The sequence below is a fragment of the Staurois parvus genome, unplaced genomic scaffold (genome assembly GCF_062004578.1).
Source record: "Staurois parvus isolate SC_StPar_1 unplaced genomic scaffold, SC_StPar_1.0 ptg000418l, whole genome shotgun sequence".
Classification (NCBI taxonomy): Eukaryota; Metazoa; Chordata; class Amphibia; order Anura; family Ranidae; genus Staurois; species Staurois parvus.
The window spans coordinates 124,100-142,409 of record NW_028318214.1 but is presented as its reverse complement, the minus strand read 5'-3'; the positions used below and the strand labels follow the sequence as shown (position 1 = coordinate 142,409).

The 18,310-nt window shown below is 43.1% G+C and overlaps 1 protein-coding gene across 1 annotated transcript in view; it reads left to right on the top strand.

Moving 5' to 3' along the window:
• Positions 1 to 16,450, top strand: part of LOC149454734 (papilin-like) — a 140,278-nt gene extending 123,828 nt beyond the window's left edge. The window contains exons 19-20 of the mRNA XM_089687123.1: positions 16,133 to 16,319; positions 16,429 to 16,450. Coding sequence (XP_089543249.1) covers positions 16,133 to 16,319; positions 16,429 to 16,450 — 209 coding nt within the window. The remainder of the gene's footprint in view (positions 1 to 16,132; positions 16,320 to 16,428) is intronic.
• Positions 16,451 to 18,310: the final 1,860 nt, after the last annotated feature.

The window sequence follows — 18,310 nt, the reverse complement described above, 5'->3', positions numbered from 1 at the left end:
TCTGTGCGAGTAACAATTCTGTGGCCCTAAGTAACAGTTCTGTGGCCCTCAGTAACAGTTCTGTGTCTGTGCAAGTAACAATTCTGTGTCTGTGCGAGTAACAATTCTGTGGCCCTCAGTAACAGTTCTGTGGCCCTGAGTAACAATTCTGTGTCTGTGTGAGTAACAATTCTGTGGCCCTAAGTAACAGTTCTGTGGCCCTCAGTAACAGTTCTGTGTCTGTGCAAGTAACAATTCTGTGTCTGTGCGAGTAACAATTCTGTGGCCCTAAGTAACAGTTCTGTGGCCCTCAGTAACAGTTCTGTGGCCCTGAGTAACAATTCTGTGTCTGTGCGAGTAACAATTCTGTGGCCCTAAGTAACAGTTCTGTGGCTCTCAGTAACAATTCTGTGTCTGTGCGAGTAACAATTCTGTGGCCCTAAGTAACAGTTCTGTGGCCCTCAGTAACAGTTCTGTGTCTGTGCGAGTAACAATTCTGTGTCTGTGCGAGTAACAATTCTGTGGCCCTAAGTAACAGTTCTGTGGCCCTCAGTAACAGTTCTGTGTCTGTGCGAGTAACAATTCTGTGTCTGTGCGAGTAACAATTCTGTGGCCCTCAGTAACAGTTCTGTGGCCCTGAGTAACAATTCTGTGTCTGTGCGAGTAACAATTCTGTGGCCCTAAGTAACAGTTCTGTGGCCCTCAGTAACAGTTCTGTGTCTGTGCAAGTAACAATTCTGTGTCTGTGCGAGTAACAATTCTGTGGCCCTAAGTAACAGTTCTGTGGCCCTCAGTAACAGTTCTGTGGCCCTGAGTAACAATTCTGTGTCTGTGCGAGTAACAATTCTGTGGCCCTAAGTAACAGTTCTGTGGCCCTCAGTAACAATTCTGTGTCTGTGCGAGTAACAATTCTGTGGCCCTAAGTAACAGTTCTGTGGCCCTCAGTAACAGTTCTGTGTCTGTGCGAGTAACAATTCTGTGTCTGTGCGAGTAACAATTCTGTGGCCCTAAGTAACAGTTCTGTGGCCCTCAGTAACAGTTCTGTGTCTGTGCGAGTAACAATTCTGTGTCTGTGCCAGTAACAATTCTGTGGCCCTCAGTAACAGTTCTGTGGCCCTGAGTAACAATTCTGTGTCTGTGCGAGTAACAATTCTGTGGCCCTAAGTAACAGTTCTGTGGCCCTCAGTAACAGTTCTGTGGCCCTGAGTAACAATTCTGTGTCTGTGCGAGTAACAATTCTGTGGCCCTAAGTAACAGTTCTGTGGCCCTCAGTAACAATTCTGTGTCTGTGCGAGTAACAATTCTGTGTCTGTGCGAGTAACAATTCTGTGGCCCTAAGTAAAGTTTCTGTGGCCCTAAGTAACAATTCTCTGGCAATCAGTAACAATTCTGTCTGTCCCTGAGTAACAATTCTCTGGCACTCAGTAACAATTCTGTCTGTCCCTGAGTAACAATTCTGTGGCCCTAATAACGTTTCTGTGGCCCTAAGTAACAATTCTCTGGCACTCAGTAACAATTCTGTCTGTCCCTGAGTAACAATTCTCTGGCACTCAGTAACAATTCTGTCTGTCCCTGAGTAACTATTCTGTGTCCCTAATAACGTTTCTGTGGCCCTAAGTAACAATTCTCTGGCACTGAGTAACAATTCTGTCTGTCCCTGAGTATGAATTCTGTGGCCCTAACTATCGTTTCTTTGTCCCTAAGTAACGATTCTGTGGCCCTCATTAACAAGTCTGTGTCCCTGAGTAATGGTTCTCTGTCCCTAAGTAACTTTTCTCTGTCCCCAAGTATCGTTTCTGTGGCCCTAACTCTGTCCCTGTCCCTAGTACAGAGCGGTCTGCCGCTGTTCAATGACTGCAGGCAAATGAAGAATTCCAAAATGGCCGCTATTTATAGCTCGACCATTACACAGTGCTGGCTGGCTGGCTGCTGATTGGCTGATGCGATCACATGTCGTTGAGGAATGCATTATGGGTCAGCGCGCCTTGTCTGCGCGCCTTCCCAGACATCCCCGCTCCGTCGCCGCACATGTCAGCCGCCATTTTCTGAAAAATTTCGATTCGCGCGTCCGAATTAGGCTATTTTTCGGATTCGGCACGAATCGAAATTTTTCCGATATTCGACTTGAATTCCACTTCGGCTACTTCGATTCGCTCATCTCTAATTATCACCCAGGGGTGCGCTGCCCAAGGGCCGGGGGTCAGTAGGGGGCCCCATGAGATGCCCCTGGTACATTTTTCATAGGCTTTTTTGAGTTTGGGCAAGGACACAGGGGCCTCATGATCCCCTATTACCCGGGGGCCCCATGAGTTGTCAGTCCGCCCCTGTTATCACCTGTTATAATTGTTGAACCCTGCATTTCACCAAAAGGCTATAAAATCCTTCAGAACCCTTTAGCACTATTGTGCTGCAGAAACACAATGCACTGCAATGCACTTTACATGCATTAGTTTGATGCCATTCATTCGTAATAGCACCTTGTCAATGCACTAGCTTTGCAGCATGGAGCATGAATTTTAATACATTGGTCTGCACAATCAAATGAATGGGCAGACTAACAATGAGCAAAACGTTCTGTAAGCCTGCATTCCAACCAAGCTGGACCAATAATATTTTTTAAAGTGACAGAAAACCTAAAGTTGGGGTTTAAGTCTCTGTTACTCTGCTAAGCTGTAAAACGCAGTAATAGTTACACTTTGTAAGATGGGAATGAGGGACACATGAGGGAGCAATGAAATATGTAATAACAATAAAGGGGCGAGCGAGCGACCAGATATGCTTATTGCACCACATCCCTTAGAATTAAGTATATTCAATAGAAAGGATGGGACTTCCAGGGAGCATGAACATGAATACCAAACATATAAAAAGATATATAATTTTATAATTTTATTTCATGTTTTTAAAACAAAGAAAGAAATACAGAAACATAAAAACAATTTCAGTACTAAGTGTGGAACCAAAATTTGAACTTGATTATATAATTGTAGTTACTCCCTACATGTTTCGCCCTCACGGGCTTCTTCAGGGAAGATTTTTGAAGAGATTTCAACAGCCGAGGCAGTCTAAAAGTATATAAAAAAAATTATACAATTACCAAACAACTTTAAATGTATCCAATGCAAACAGTGTATCAATCAAATATATATATATATATATATATATATATATATATATATATATATATATATATATATATGGGACTCAATGGCTCACTCTGGATGTGAAGGCTCGCAGACCTAAAAGGAAATAACCTATCAAAGACCTTAATTGGCCTACACATCCAAAACAGTTGTAGAGGATATAATGGGCATCAAATATCCATCTAGGCATAATAGAATGCACATAAAAAACAAAAAAATAATTAAATTGTATGGAGGATATGAGGTGTCAGAAAAGGACTGGTGCCCTTTTCTGACATCTAGTGGTGGAATTGGAAATTAATCTTCAATTAAAATCTTTTTGTTTTCCCCACACTGTCCTTGCTACTTGAATTACAATATATAAGAGGTAAAACTGCTTAAGTTAACCTTAACCCTTTAATAATTTATGACCTCTTCCTTATACCCCTTTTTGGAATTAAATTAATTCTTGATTTCCTTATGTTTATTTTGTTATGCTTAGATGGATATTTGATGTCCACTATACTCTCCAACTGTTTTGGATGTTATAGGCCAATTAGACCTTTAGACAGAATATACCCATATATCCATATGCAACTTTCAACAAGTAAAACCGCTTAAGTTAATTCTAATCATTTAACAACTTTTGACCTCCTCCTTATATCCTTTTTGATATTAAATTAATTTTTGATCCCTCTATGTCTATCCTATTATGTTTAGATGGATGCTGCGAGCCACATCCAGGGCGAGCCATTGAGTCCCATATATATATATATATGATACACTGTTTGTATTGGATACATTAAAGTTGTTTGGTAATTGTATAATTTTTTAAATACACTTTTAGACTGCCTTGGCAGTTGAAATCTCTTCAAAAATTTACCCTGAAGAAGCCCGTGAAGCATCCATCTAAACATAATAGGATAGGCATAGAGGGATCAAAAATTAATTTAATTTCAAAAAGGATATAAGGAGGAGGTCAAAAGTTGTTAAATGATTAGAATTAACTTAAGCGATTTTACCTGTTGAATGTTGCATATGGATATATGGGTATATTCTGTCTAAAGGTCTAATTGGCCTATAACGTCTAAAACAGTTGGAGAGTATAGTGGACATCAAATATCCATCTAAGCATAACAAAATAAACATAAGGAAATCAAGAATTAATTTAAATTCAAAAAGGGGTCTACCTGTCAGTCTAGCCCCAAAGGGCCCTTTCCTGACCAAGTCACAAACCTTCATTTTGTAAGTCAAGAGTGACTTGTTCCCATACTTCTGCCTAACTAGGGTTCCACCCACTACAGTTTCTAATAGGGATACTGACTACACATCCACCAACCACCCAGGGTAAGGGCTTTACTATAAAAGGTACTAACCCCTGCTTACAAGCTGGCTATATAAAACATTTTAAAGTGACAGCAAACTTTGAGTTCTGGTTTATGGCACAACTAAACTCTACAATTGAACTAACTAAACAGTAAGACAGTAATCATTTTAACCTTGCACTGTATGCCATGGTCTGAAAGGGTTGTTCCTGCACCCACTGGATGTCTCCTTGTTTCCTTACAAGAGATCCTCCACTATTATTCTGTGCTAACATAATTCTGCTTCAAGTATTGCCAACACCTACATTTCCAATTGAAGAATGTGAAATCCAGTCATTGGATGAGTAATGCTCAATGCAACTTGATTGGTTAAATGTGGGTTGAAAAAAATTAAGAACGAAGATTTGAAGAGCCAGCTACTCTTCTTCCCAAATCATTATCTTTATTGTAACGAGTAAGATGTACAGATAACATGGCTTACACATTTCAGCGATCAGCCTTAATCATGATTTAGGCTTATCACCGAGACGTGTAAGCCATTTTATCTATACATCGTACTCGTTACAATAAAGATAATCATTCAGGAAGACGAATCTTCATTCTTAAGCTGTTACTGTGTTTGGGAAGACACAATGGGGTTTATTTACTAAAGCTGGAGAGTCCAAAATCAGACTCCCTTCTGCATAGAAACCAATCAGCTTCTAACCTCAGCTTGTTCAATGAAGCTTTGACAATGAAACCTGGAAGCTGATTGGTTTCTATGCAGAAGGGAGTCTGATTTTGGACTCTCCAGCTTTAGTAAATAAACCCCATAGAGCCAGAGGACTGATAGTCAGCCTCTGTGGGGAATATATCTGGGCATGGCATCTTTCACTCCATGGGTAAAAAATATGCTTCATAAGTCTGCCAGGTTTTTAGCAATTTTATTATTCAACATTTTATAAACATGCTTTATGGTGGTGGTAATTTACCGCAGGCTTATCCAAGCTTTAATATTATTCTGAACTAAGAAAAAGATGGAGGCTAGCATGATTGGAGGTGTTAGTTGCCTGGTGGCTAAGCCAGTTTTCTTTAAATACTTTAAATACCAGGCACTGACCTGGAAGAAATTTTAATATCAGGAGTTTCTATTGCTCTGACTTTAGGCATGTTTTGGATCAGTGACTCAGAGGGTGTTGAAACCAAAGAGAGCCAAGTAGCTTGCATTTTCAGAAGGAGGTCAGCAATGACCAATGGTTATCAAACATGGAAGAAGATTTTCTCAGTTGCAAAGCCCTTCACCACAGCAACTGGGAATTACAACTGGATGTATTCTTGCAGGTGACCAGCAAATTCTAATGCAGACTAATACTGATAGCTCCATATTGGCCTAAGAGAATAAGGTTTTTGGAGTTTCAGATGATGTAAGTCCAGACTCTATGGCAAGTGCCAGTCAGGACTAACTTTCTTTGGCAGGGACCAGTACTGCATGTCAGAACAGAATTCCTTCATGGCATTGAAAGAACAATTTTTCCCTCCCTTCAATTTCAATTATCTTGGATTTTCTTCATGATGGAGTGGAGCAGGATCTAAGTTAAGTACCCTTTGGTTACATGATTCAGCACTTTCAGTCTTATTTGACAAAACATTGACAGGGTTTCTACTGATAAAGATATTTCTTACAGCAAGAGAACTTGCCACCCCATTGCAGCAAAATATCATTTACCAATGGGATTTAGCTATGGTCAAAAGAACCAACAGCCTTTTGAACCGATACTAAAGAGTTTAAAGTTTCTAACTTTAAAGATGGCCTGTGCTCTTGTCAGACAATTCACTAGCACTGGATACCCAGGGAACATGCCCCAGGTTCCGCAATGCCATGATCTCCCACCACTGCTCCAGCTGACAACACTCTCTGCCAGCTACAGCTGTCTGTCACAGAGCAGATGGAAGCTTCTCCTAGATTCCTTCTCTGCTCTGTCATGTCAACTGACACACAAGGTGGAGTCTGGAAGGAAAGAGATCACCCATGCTGTGCCACGTCTGAGATCTGTAAGTTTATCAGGACAGGAGGAAATGTACTTGGGGACAAACTGACCTTGGGGAGGATGATAACAACTAAGATTGGTGCTGGAGATGAGAGGATTAGTTGTAAGAGGGGGGATTTAGGGGAGAGAAGGTTTGTGATGGGTAGGCCAATTTGAAAGAAATTTAAAAGAAAGGGGATTTGGAGGGAGATGATTTTTGTTGGGGTGGTTTGTGCTGGGTGGTTGGAAGAGGATTAGTGCTAAGAGGGGGGATTTGGGGCTCGAGAACCTGTGCTGAGAGGTAGGATTTGGAGGAAGGAGAAATAGTGCTGGCAGGGGGGATTTGGAGAATGGTTGAGAGGATATGAGTTGGGGTGGAGAGGATTCTTGCTAGGAGGAAAAATTGGGAAAGGAAGATATGTGCTGCGTGGGTGTATTTGAGAGGCACATTTGTGCTGGGAGGAAGATTTGGGCAGAGTAGAGGAATAAGTGCTGGGGCTATTGATTTGTGCTGGGAGAAGGAATTTGGAGGGGAGAGGATTAGCATTGGGGAATTTTGGGTGAAGTTGGGGGCAAAGAGGATTTAGAAGAGGCGAGAATTTGTGACTGAGGGGGAAGGATTTGTACTGGGAAGGAGGATTGGGGGGGAAATGTTTGCTGGGAGGGACAGTGTGAAAAGTGAGTGTGGGGAATTTGACAGAGGAGAGGATTTATGTTGGGAGAATTTGTTCTGGTGAACAAGGGGGATGGGGTAGGCAAGGATTGGTGCTAGGAGGGAGATTTGGTAGAGTTAGAGTTTGGACTGGGAAGTTTTAGAGGTGCTGGGAGGGATTTGAAGGAGGCAAGGATTTATTTAGAGAGGAGAGAATGTTTGCTAGAAAATAAGTGGGGGGGGGGGGGTAGGAGAGGAAAAGTGCTAGGAGGGGGATTTGGGAGGAATATAGTTAGCACTGTGTTAGGATCTGATTTGTGCTAGGAGGTTGAATTGGGGGAAGGGGGGGGGGGGGGGGGGTTGAGTTGTGCTAAGAGTGAGAATTTAATGGGAGATAGTATTTCTACTAGGAAATAAGATTTGGAGGGAGGATAATGAGTGCTGGTAGGGGGTATTTGGGGTGGGGGAGATTATTTGCATGGGGGAAGAGGATTCATGCTTCAAGGAGAAATTTGGGGGAGGAAGATTTGTGCTAAGAGGGGATTTTGGGGGTATATTTTTTGTGCTGGGAAATGAGATTTGGGGAGAGGAATAATTTCTGGGGACAATGATTAGGAAGATGATTTGTGTTGGAAGGGAGGATTTGGGGAAAGATTACTGTTTGGGGAATTTTGGGTGAAGAGAGTATTTGGGAGAGAAGAGAATTTGTGCTGGGGAGGGCAGGGATTTGTGCTGGGAGAGATGGTTTGGGGAGTGATAGGATTTGTGCTAAAGGGGATTTGACAAAAGGGGAGGATGTTTGTTGGGAGGAGAGAATTTGTGCTAGGGAACAAGAAGGGGTGTGAGTAAATTAGTGCTAGGAGGAGTGATTTGGAAGGGATAGAGTTAGTGCTGATGGGATTTAGGGAAGGACAGGATTTGTGCTACTAGGTTGAAATTGGAGATGGTAAATATTTATGCTAAGGGAAGGGGTTTGGTGGGGGGGAAGGTAAGATGATTTGTGTGTGATGGGAAGGTGTCAGGCATGCAGGTGTGACCAGAAGTGTGTGAACTGACACAGGGAAACACAAGCTTCAGATATGGTATAAATAAGACAATTTATTAAAGACTAACAATACAAACATAAACGCAGTGCACCAAATGCCAAGCTAACACAAATACATACAACAAGGTGAAACAAACCCAAACCTAAACTGATATAGATACACAGGTACATACACATATAGAGCACAACGTATTCAGGCAGGCCGGGTTGATAACAATCGGGCAGGTAAGTACAGGGGGTCAGGCAGAGAATGGTCGGGGTCACAAGCCAGGGATCAAACAGGAGAAGTCAGCAGAGGCCAGGATCAAGCAGGGTCGGCAACAAGTCAGTCAGGCAGGAACAGGAACAGGAACAGGAATGCAGGTAACAAGATACAGGGGCCCATGGAAAAACACACACCAAGGCACAGACTGCAGGTCTGGCCATCCCTTAAATACACCTCCGTAATCAGCTTCAGGTGTTTGGCTGACTGCAGGGTTGAGTCTCTGATTGCTGAGAGCACCCGCTGGCCAGCCCTGGTACTGCAGCCCACAAGGCAGGTGAGTCCCACCATTACTGGCAAGTCCATTCCTGACAGAAGGAGGATTTGAAAGGGGGATAAATAGTGCTGGCAGAGGAATTTGGAGAGGTGAAAAGATTTGTGTCTGGGCAGAGGATTTACACTGGGAGGCAAAATTTGGGGGGATTGGGGAATAGGGTAATGCTGGAGGGGGGTGGGGGTTTGGGGAAGAGTATATTTGCTAGGAGAGGGAATTCGGGGAGGAGGAGAGGATTTTTGTTGGGCAAGAGGATTCATGTTAGGAGGGGGAATTTTAGGAGGAAGATATATGCTAAAAGACGGAATTTGGGAGGAATATTATTTGTTCTGGGAGTTGAGATTTGAGGGAGGGAGAAGACTGAGCCCTGGGTGAAGGAATTGAGGTGATGTTTTGTGTTGGGTGATTTGGGGGAGAGAATATCAATGCTTCTAGATATTTGGCTGAAGTTGGGTGGGGGGGGGGGGGCGTGGAGAGGATTTTGGAAAGGAGAGCATTTGTGCTGGGGAGGAGGGATGTGTGCTGTAGGAAGGTTTGAAGAGTGAGGGGATTTGTAATGGGGAGAATTTTGGGGAGGTGAGGATTTTTGTTGGGAGTAGAGAATTTGTGCTGGGGAACATGGAAGAGGGTGGTAGAGGATTAGTGCCAAAAAGAGGGATAGGTTTAGTGCAGGAGGAGTTTGGAAATGCTTTTTGTTAGGAGAGGGAATTTGGAGAGGGGGAGAATTTGTATGAGGAGTGTGATGTTGGGGGGGGGGGGGGGTAGCAGATTTGTGCTGGAGGGGCTGAAAGGATTTCTGTTGGGGTGGGTTTCTGCTGGGTGGGTGGGAGAAGATTAGAACTAGAGGTGAGATTTGGGGAGTAGATAATTTGTACTGGTAGGGGGGATTTGGAAGGGCTGAATTGGTTCTGGCAGGGGGCTATGGGGGGGGGGGGGGTAAGAGGTGTTGGGGAAATAAATTTGTGGTAGGAGGGGGCATTTGGGGGAGGAAAATTTGTGTTGGGGAGAGAATTTATGCAGGGGAACTGGGTGAGGGTGGGAGAGGATTAATGCTGGAGAGTTTGGGAGGGTAAGGGCTAGTCTTGAAGGGGATTTTGGGAGGAGAGGATTTTTGCTGGGAGAGGGAATTATGGGGATTTGGGGGGAGAGAATTTGTGTTTAGAGGAGAGAATTTGAGCTATGGAACAGGGAGGGGTAGGAAAAGGGAGATTTGGGGGGATATGAATCGTGCAGGGGGTGGGGGTTTTGTGGAGAAAATTATTCTGCTAGGGAAGGGAATTTGGGGGAGGGGGGGGGGTGAGGGGAAGAAGAGAATTTGTACTAGGAAGGTGAATTTGGGGGATTTTGGGGATAAGGATTCTGGGGGAGGGGGGTAGTGTTGGGGGAATTTGGGAGATGTGGATTTTGGATAGGAGAGGGAATATGGTGGGGAATATTATTTGTGCTGGGAGGTGGAATTAAGTTCAGGGGGGGTGGGATTTGTGCTTGGAGGAGGGATTTAAGGGTGGAAAGGATTTTTGCTGGGGAAGGGGGTGGGTGGAAGAGGTTTAGTTCCAGAAGGGGGATTTAGAGGGAAAAGGATTTTTGTTGGAGAAGTGGAATTTGGTGGGGTCAAGAGGATTCTTGCTATAAGGTGAAATGTGTGGGGGTTTGAGCTAGGTGGTTACCTCTGCACATTACACCCAAAAGGTTAGAAGAAGGTTTCCAATTTTAGATGTTAGGAGATGTCTTCTTAGCTATTTGGATGCTACTAGAGGCCGCAGAAGATTGAGCCTTCTGCGTATATTTATGTAGGCTTCTAAGGACACTATTGTCAGATAAAAAAATCTATATCTCCAGTTTTTAAAGAAGGGCCACAGGTACTCATCAATGGCTCATTCTACCACACTTCGTGGGTAGTAGTTGCGGGATCATCAGTGGAAAAGATCTGAAGAGCGGCTGTAAGCCGTGTACGAGGGTGGGCTCCCCAGGATACAGTGAAGTCACGAACGAGGAAGGCAACCCCAACACCAGGTTTTGCCACAACAGAATTGTACTTAGATGTGGCAAATAAACACAACCACAAATTCTGGGAACATACAATAAATTTACATACACCCAGCCCAAAGGCTGAGACCCTTGTGCTGCACAGCACGGCGCCTTCTGATGGATGACGGTAGAAAGTGAAGTAATATACCTACTGGCGGGCACAACTAAGCTGCCACACCTTACCTGTTATTACCCTAAAAGTGCAGGAATCAGTGTATGGGTGTATGGTATGGGCTAGCCTGCGGTGCAGTACAACAGCTTACAATCTTACACAAATCTACAGTATTCCCCCTCCCATAACTGGTCCTGTAGCACGTGCCTGAGTATTCCTTCTGACAAAACGCCAGTCTGGCTTGAGTTTGTGGGATTTTATCAGCTCTCCAATGTGAAATGTCACTTTAAGTTGTGGAGTCCTTCCAATGATCAGTAACAACACTTGTGGCCTGACACAAACAGAGACCCTAACTAACTATAGGCCTGTCTCAGTCTCTGGAGGCGCCAACACTGAAATGAGGTGCGTGCACGATCTTACCGACCCGGGTCTGCCTTGCATCCGCTGGTGACTCAGAACAGAACAAATGTCTCCCCAACAAGCATACGATCTCATCAGCCTTCCTGGCAGTGATCTTTCTTTCTCTGAACAGGATCAGCGTCTTGAACACCATCAGCTTCACTAGCTGCAGTTCTCACACCTGGATGCCAACAGATTCTCTGCTCACATGGCTCTTTTCCTTCACCATCATCAAAACATGGCTGCAGTCTCTCTTCCTGTTCATTGAGCTCCCATGTGTAAAACCCCACCCCTTCCTGAATATAGAAATATCTATGCAGTCTGAGGCTGTGTTAGAAAAACAGTGACATCTTATGGCTAAATCGCAGAATGTCAGTAAAACATTTCAAAACATTTAATTCACAATGAGAGCTGTTTCCCCATCTCATGCGGCCATTTGGTCTAACCATAATATCAGGCATTATAGAGTGGGTGTACTCTTACAACAAGACCTATCATTCAGCAGAAAGGTTCTGCAGGCAGCGGTGACTACCCTGAAGTAAGCTTTTGATATTACTTGATTTTCATCTCAAGTTGCTGTTCTGGAAGATGATTGGGGAAATTGCCAGTTAGACCTACTGGTAATGGAATTTCTAGGAATCTTCCCAGACAGTATGTTTACTACCCACTGTTTGTTTTTCTTTTTGGTTATTTAATGAGAACCAATAATCTCTCAGGTTGCTGCCTTTGAAGATTTCTAGAAAACCAACACTAACGGTAACTGTAACTGGGAATACATAATATATACTGTATATAGGGCTTTCTCTGTCTTTGGCCACTTTAAGCTGCTCAGCAGAGCATTAACCCCAAGCTACACTGGATTATCCCTACATGAAAGAGAAGGGAGAGATGAAGAAAGCAGAAGGACTGTTGATAGGCTGCTACTGTAGGCTAGACTGTGACTGGCCACTGCTGACCAACCCTGTCTTTAGCAACAGGGGCTAGGAGGTTTGCTACTGGCTGATGCAAGGCTGGTGGAGGAGGCCCAGCCCACTGTAATGACCTGAAAACTGACAGCATGGGGGACCTACTTAGAGAGTAGGAAGCCTGGAGAGCCTGGAAGCCAAGACTTTGTTGCATGGAGCCAAGTGTGCACAATATTTTGCTTTATTCTGGGAAAAAATACGAGTGCAAAGTAATTTTTTAATAAAATCTGACTATGTTCCCTTTTCCTCAAAATGCAACTTAGCTAAATAGCTTAAAGTGACTGTAATTTTTTTTTATAACAAATTTGTCATACTAACAATGGTTTTGCACAGAGCAGCCCCAATCCTCCGGGCGCCTCCATTTCTCTGCGTGCCACCATAGGAAGCACATGTGTGGGCTCAATCCTGTCCCCTACTCCCTTGCTCCCTTGTTGCTGGATTTGATTGACAGCCTCCTTTAAATACTCAAAGCTAAATGGGGATCTTGTTTAGCTGATGGGGTCTATACATTTTAAAGAATTATAATGTGTCATCTTGCTTTAGTTGGAACAAAAAACAGGTATATTTTTTGATTCCTCCAAAGATAAATGGGGATTTGGTTTAACCAGTGAGGTTTACAAGAAATTGTAGAAATACTACATATTGTATGCCGTGTGTGTGTGTTATATTACTTCTCCTGGAATCTTAAAAATCTAAACAATACCTTTATGCTCTCGAAAAATAAAAGTGGATGTGGTTAACCAATGAGGCCAGTGAGGTCTACAGCCGTGGCCAAAAGTTTTGAGAAAGACACAGATTTTAATGTTCACAGTTTGCTGCTTCAGTGTTTTTAGATCTTTTTGTCAGATGTTACTATGGTATACTGAAGTATAATTACAAGCATTTCACAAGTGTCAAAGGCTTTTATTGACAATTACATTAAGTTTGTGCAAACAGTCAATATTTGCAGTGTTGACAGTGTTCAATACCTCTGCAATTCACCGTGGCATGCTGTCAGTCAACTTCTGGCCCACATCCTGACTGATGGCCGCCCATTCTTGCATAATCAATGCTTGGAGTTTGTCAGAATTTGTGGGGTTTTTTTGTTCACCCTCCTCTTGAGGATTGACCAAAAGTTTTCAATGGGATTAAGGTCTGGGAAAGTTCCTGGCCATGGCCACATTTTTTGACTTTTTATTACACAACAGAGTCTCCTTTAAATAGGCAGATTGGCGCCAATGTGTGAAGACATGCACAGAAATGTGCCTACATGTCAGTGCACGCTGGATATTAGCCTGAGCTCGCCTGTGTAGCTGCATGAGTATTAGCATTAGCTGTACTAGTTTCTTGACAGGTACATGGAGAATAAAGGAGCCAAGATCACTGGCGGGTTACCCTAGAAGAGGAGGTTCGGGGCCTCTGTGTGTAACGGTGGAGTGGACACTATTTCTGCTTTGCCAGATGGATGGACTGCAGAACAGCTTATAATCTAGGATTGCTACTGCAGAAGATATCCCAGTAAAAGAGAGCACACAGCAGAGGACTTGTACTTGATCCACAAAAGAGTTAATAATGATGTGATGCCAAACGCACTGTTGGTGGAAGTTCCAGACTGCACAAGGATAAATAAAGAGGTTGGGGGTCACTGACTCAAATGTTGGTTTACTTAACTAAGGTCAGGTGTCAGGACAGTTTGCCAGAGTGTCATAATGGTCAATTTGACATGTTTCCTAGTAATCCTGATTGCTTAACAGACAAAGCAGAATTAAACAGTGCAGTAGAAGTAGGACCCCTACAGGTTCAGGAAGGTACAGTAATTTGAGAAAAGATTTTCTAAGGTGTTGGAAGAGTGGATAGTGAATTGGAGAGGGAACAAAAGGGCTGAGGGACAATCACAAGAGCATAATTATGAGGTGCAAACCATATAGATCAACTACATCCACCGGCGAACAGAGGTTTCAGCTACAGTCCCAGTCTTTCTTCCTAACCTTCAACTAGTGCCAACATCTTGGCCCTCTGATGCATTTCACCCTGATTGGGCTTAGTCATAGAGGACAGAGGCAGAAGACTCCTCAAGGCAGACTTCTCTGGCCCCAAATTAAGTCTTTCATGACGTAACATGTAAGTTGAAACCTGGAGACTCAGTTGTATGCTCTCAGTGCTACCTTGAGGAGTCTGCTGCACAGTGAAGGAACTGTAACAAACAGCAGCTTCCCAGGCAGCCTTTTAGAGAAAAAGAAACGTTTTCTGTTTATCCAAATTTGAGTGAATTTGTAATTGAAATACATTGTGGTGTTTTGAAATTGCAGAGAGCACTATGGGGGAGATAACACTAAAACTGGAGCATTCAGAATCTGGTGCAGCTGTGCATGGTAGACAATCAGCTTCTAACTTCAACGTGTTCAATAAAACCTGGCATCTGATTGGCTACCATGCACAGCTGCACCAGATTTAGCACACTTCAATTTTAGCAAATTTTCTCATATGTGTTCCTTTTTGTATTGAGTACAACATTAATTCTGATCATCTGGGGAACAGTGGTCTTCTGTGAAATCCTATGCACAGTGGCGGTAGCTCTTTCCTGGCATGTTAACGGGAAACCTGTCATATCTGACCTTTTCTAACTTGAAGGTTAAGTTCTGAAGGTGAGAGTGTGCCCACTGGGGATGGTGGTGGTTGTACTATTAAGCAGCATTTTAGAAGATTAAAGAACTTTAAGATCATATATGGACACTAATGGACATCTTTTAAACTGGCTCTGCACTGCTTGATGTACTTTCTATACAGCATTAGTTCATATCATCAGTATTTGAATTATTGCACAGTATTGAATTGTATTTGATTTGTTTTGCTTTTATAATATGGTTTGAATTGAGCGTAGCACTTTATTTTATATGGCATTGAAACACTGATCTCATGTCTGTGGCCAGCTTTGCACATTCTGATTGTAATAGTTACATACATATTTCACGGCAGGCAAGCAGTTTCACACCCCTCCTCTAAAAAATTGCCCATGCCTCCAAAGCTTTCACAAGCCACAAATCCAGTGGTTGATAAACCTTCAAGTTTTCTGTTTGTATTTTTCTTTTGCATTAAGGTCTGACATGCAAAATGTGATATTGATCCAGAAGAAAGATATTGGAAATGATCTCCCTCCACCAGAGGCAATGAGGACACTCCCAGGGGCAGACTGATAGATATGGTCAGTCTTGTTGTGGGATGTGGTCTCTCCTCTCTATAAATATCCACTGTGAATCTGGAATCAGTCTACAAAGCAACACCGAATCTTCTTTGCCTTTGGTGAACAAAGCATCAATATGACAACTCTATGTTCCCTTGCTGTGATTGCTTCCAGTCTGTTGGTGGTTCAGTTCCTTTCATTCTCTACAGCTCATGGTCAGTCTTGTTGACAGTAATATATATATGTAAAATGGACTATGTTTTCTAAAAAAGTGTTTGATGGGTGGTTTGTGGCTCCATGGTCCCTTTTGGTATAGAAACCTAGATCTTTGTATCTTCTGTACAACACATGTACTGGAGCTGGTTTAAGTGAGAATCCTCATGAGCAAAGTGGGCTCAAGTCTCAATCCTGTACACCATATTTTCATTTTTTTTTCCTGAAGTTCTGCTGACTAGGTGTTGCTGACTAAGCTCAGATGGGCTGCTCAGTTGGTAGCTATGTGTAAGCTCAGAGAGACATGCTTGGTCTTTATTTGAATAACTGCTGTTCCTAAACAGTGATGTTAACTGGAACAAGAGACATTTATCAATAGTGAATATTAGTTTGCATTTAAAATGTAGTTAATATTACAGGAAAAAGTTGTGGATAGCAAGGGGTTGGTGGGTATAAGCTCAGGCCTTCTCTGTCTAGTGGTTTATCCATCCATGATGAATGTTTTTTTTTCTGTTGGATTTCAACAGTTTATCACCTGTTATCTTTTTTTCCATTACTACTTCATATTCAAGAGTGGGGTTATTTTTCAGGTAGAGTTTGTGACTTGCCTAAAGATGTTGGTCCATGCAAGGCATCTGTGCCTCGTTATTACTATGATCTGGAGACAGGCACTTGCAAGATATTCACCTATGGCGGTTGTGAAGGAAATGCAAACAATTTTCATACTAAAGAAGCCTGTGAAAGCATGCGCAATAGAGGAATTTGTTCTGTGTTATTGTGTGTTGCTCAACATTGATTCATTAGTAGTGTATCCATTTCTGATGACTTCTTTATCTATATGGTTTCAACAGTCATGTTTACCACCTATTAACTCTTTTTTCCATAGCTATTTCATATTCAGGAGTTAGCGAAATCTGTGACTTGCCTAAAGACCCTGGTCCATGTGAGGCATTGATGCCAAGCTTTTATTATGATAAGAACACAGGGACTTGTGAGCCCTTCAACTATGGTGGTTGTAAAGGAAATGCAAACAATTTTCCTACTAAGGAAGCCTGTGAAAATGCATGCCAAAGCCAACCAGGTATTTGCTGTGTTTGTTATTGTGTGTTGCTCAACATTGATTCATTAGTGGTGTATCCATTTCTGATGACTTCTTTATCTATAAGGTTTTAACAGTCATGTTTATTACCCATTATCTCTTTTTCCATTGCTATTTCATATTCAGATGTGTTTTTTTTTTTCAGAGGGAATGTGTGACTTGCCTCCATTAACTAGTTGCCGACCGCAGATAGCCGAATGATGGCTGAACTGCGGCCGGCCAGTTCTGGGTGGACGTCATATGATGTTCTCCCAGAGCGCGCTCTCCTGCGCACCCCCGGGGGCGCGCACCCGATGCTCTCCGTGATCGCTGTGTCCTACGGACACAGCTGAACACGTGATGTGATAAAAGGCCAATCACAGCGGCCTTTTACCACGGGCTTTTACCAGCGTGTCCAATGACACGCTGATCACAGGAAAATGCAATTGCCGCTTCTCGGCTGCACTTTCCTCACGCTGTCAGAGCGTGAGGAAAGTACTGCAGAGAACCGGCAGTTGTCAGAGCAGGGATCGGCACTGATCATCAGGGTACTGAGGATCAATGCCCTGATGATCGGTGCCCAGCAGTGCCACCCACCTGTGCCCACCCAGTGCCACCCACCAGTGTTCATCAGTGTCCCCCACCTGTGCCACCCACCTGTGCCCAGCAGTGCCACCCACCTGTGCCCAGCAGTGCCACCCACCAGTGCCCATCAGTGCAGCCCAGCAGTGCCACCAGTCAGTGCCCAGCAGTTGTGCCAGTCAGTGCCCAGCGGTTGCACCAGTCAGTGCCCAGCAGTGCCGCCAGTCAGTGCCGCCTATCATTGCTGACTATCAGTACCCATTATCAGTGCCACCTATCAGTGCCGCCTATCCGTGCCACCTCATTAGTGCTGCCTATCAGTGCCCATCAGTGCTGCCTATCAGTGCTGCCTATCAGTGCCCATCAGTGCTGCCTCATCAACGCACATTAGTGAAGGAGAAAAATTACCTGTTTGCAAAATTTTATAATAGAAATAAAGAAACTTTTTTTTTTCAAAATTTTTTGCACTTTTTTTGCTTATAGAGTAAAAAGTAAAACACCCAGTGGTGATTAAATACCAGCAAAAGAAAGCTCTATTTATGGGAAAAAATTATAAAAATTTTATATGGGTACAATCTTGCATGACCGCGCAATTGTTAAAGTGCGACAGCGCTGAAAGCTGCAAATTGGCCTGGTAAGGAAGGGGGTATAAGTGCCCGGTAGGCAAGTGGTTAAAGGGTCCATGTAAGGCAAGGATACAGCGCTTTTATTATAATAAGAACACAGGGACTTGTGAGTTCTTCTTCTATGGTGGTTGTAAAGGAAACGCAAACAATTTTCCTACTAAGGAAGCCTGTGAAAATGCATGTCAAAGCCAACCAGATATTTGCTGTGTGTATTATTGTGTGTTGTTCAACATTGATTAATTAGTAGTGTATCCATTTCTGATGACTTCTTTATCTATAAGGTTTCAACAGTCGTGTTTATCACCCATTATCTCTTTTTCCATTGCTATTTCATATTCGGGAGTGTGTTGTTTCTTTTTTTTTTTCAGGGGGAATGTGTGACTTGCCTCCAAAACCGGGTCCATGTAAGGCAAGGATACCGCGCTTTTATTATGATAAGAACACAGGGACTTGTGAGTTCTTCTTCTATGGTGGTTGTAAAG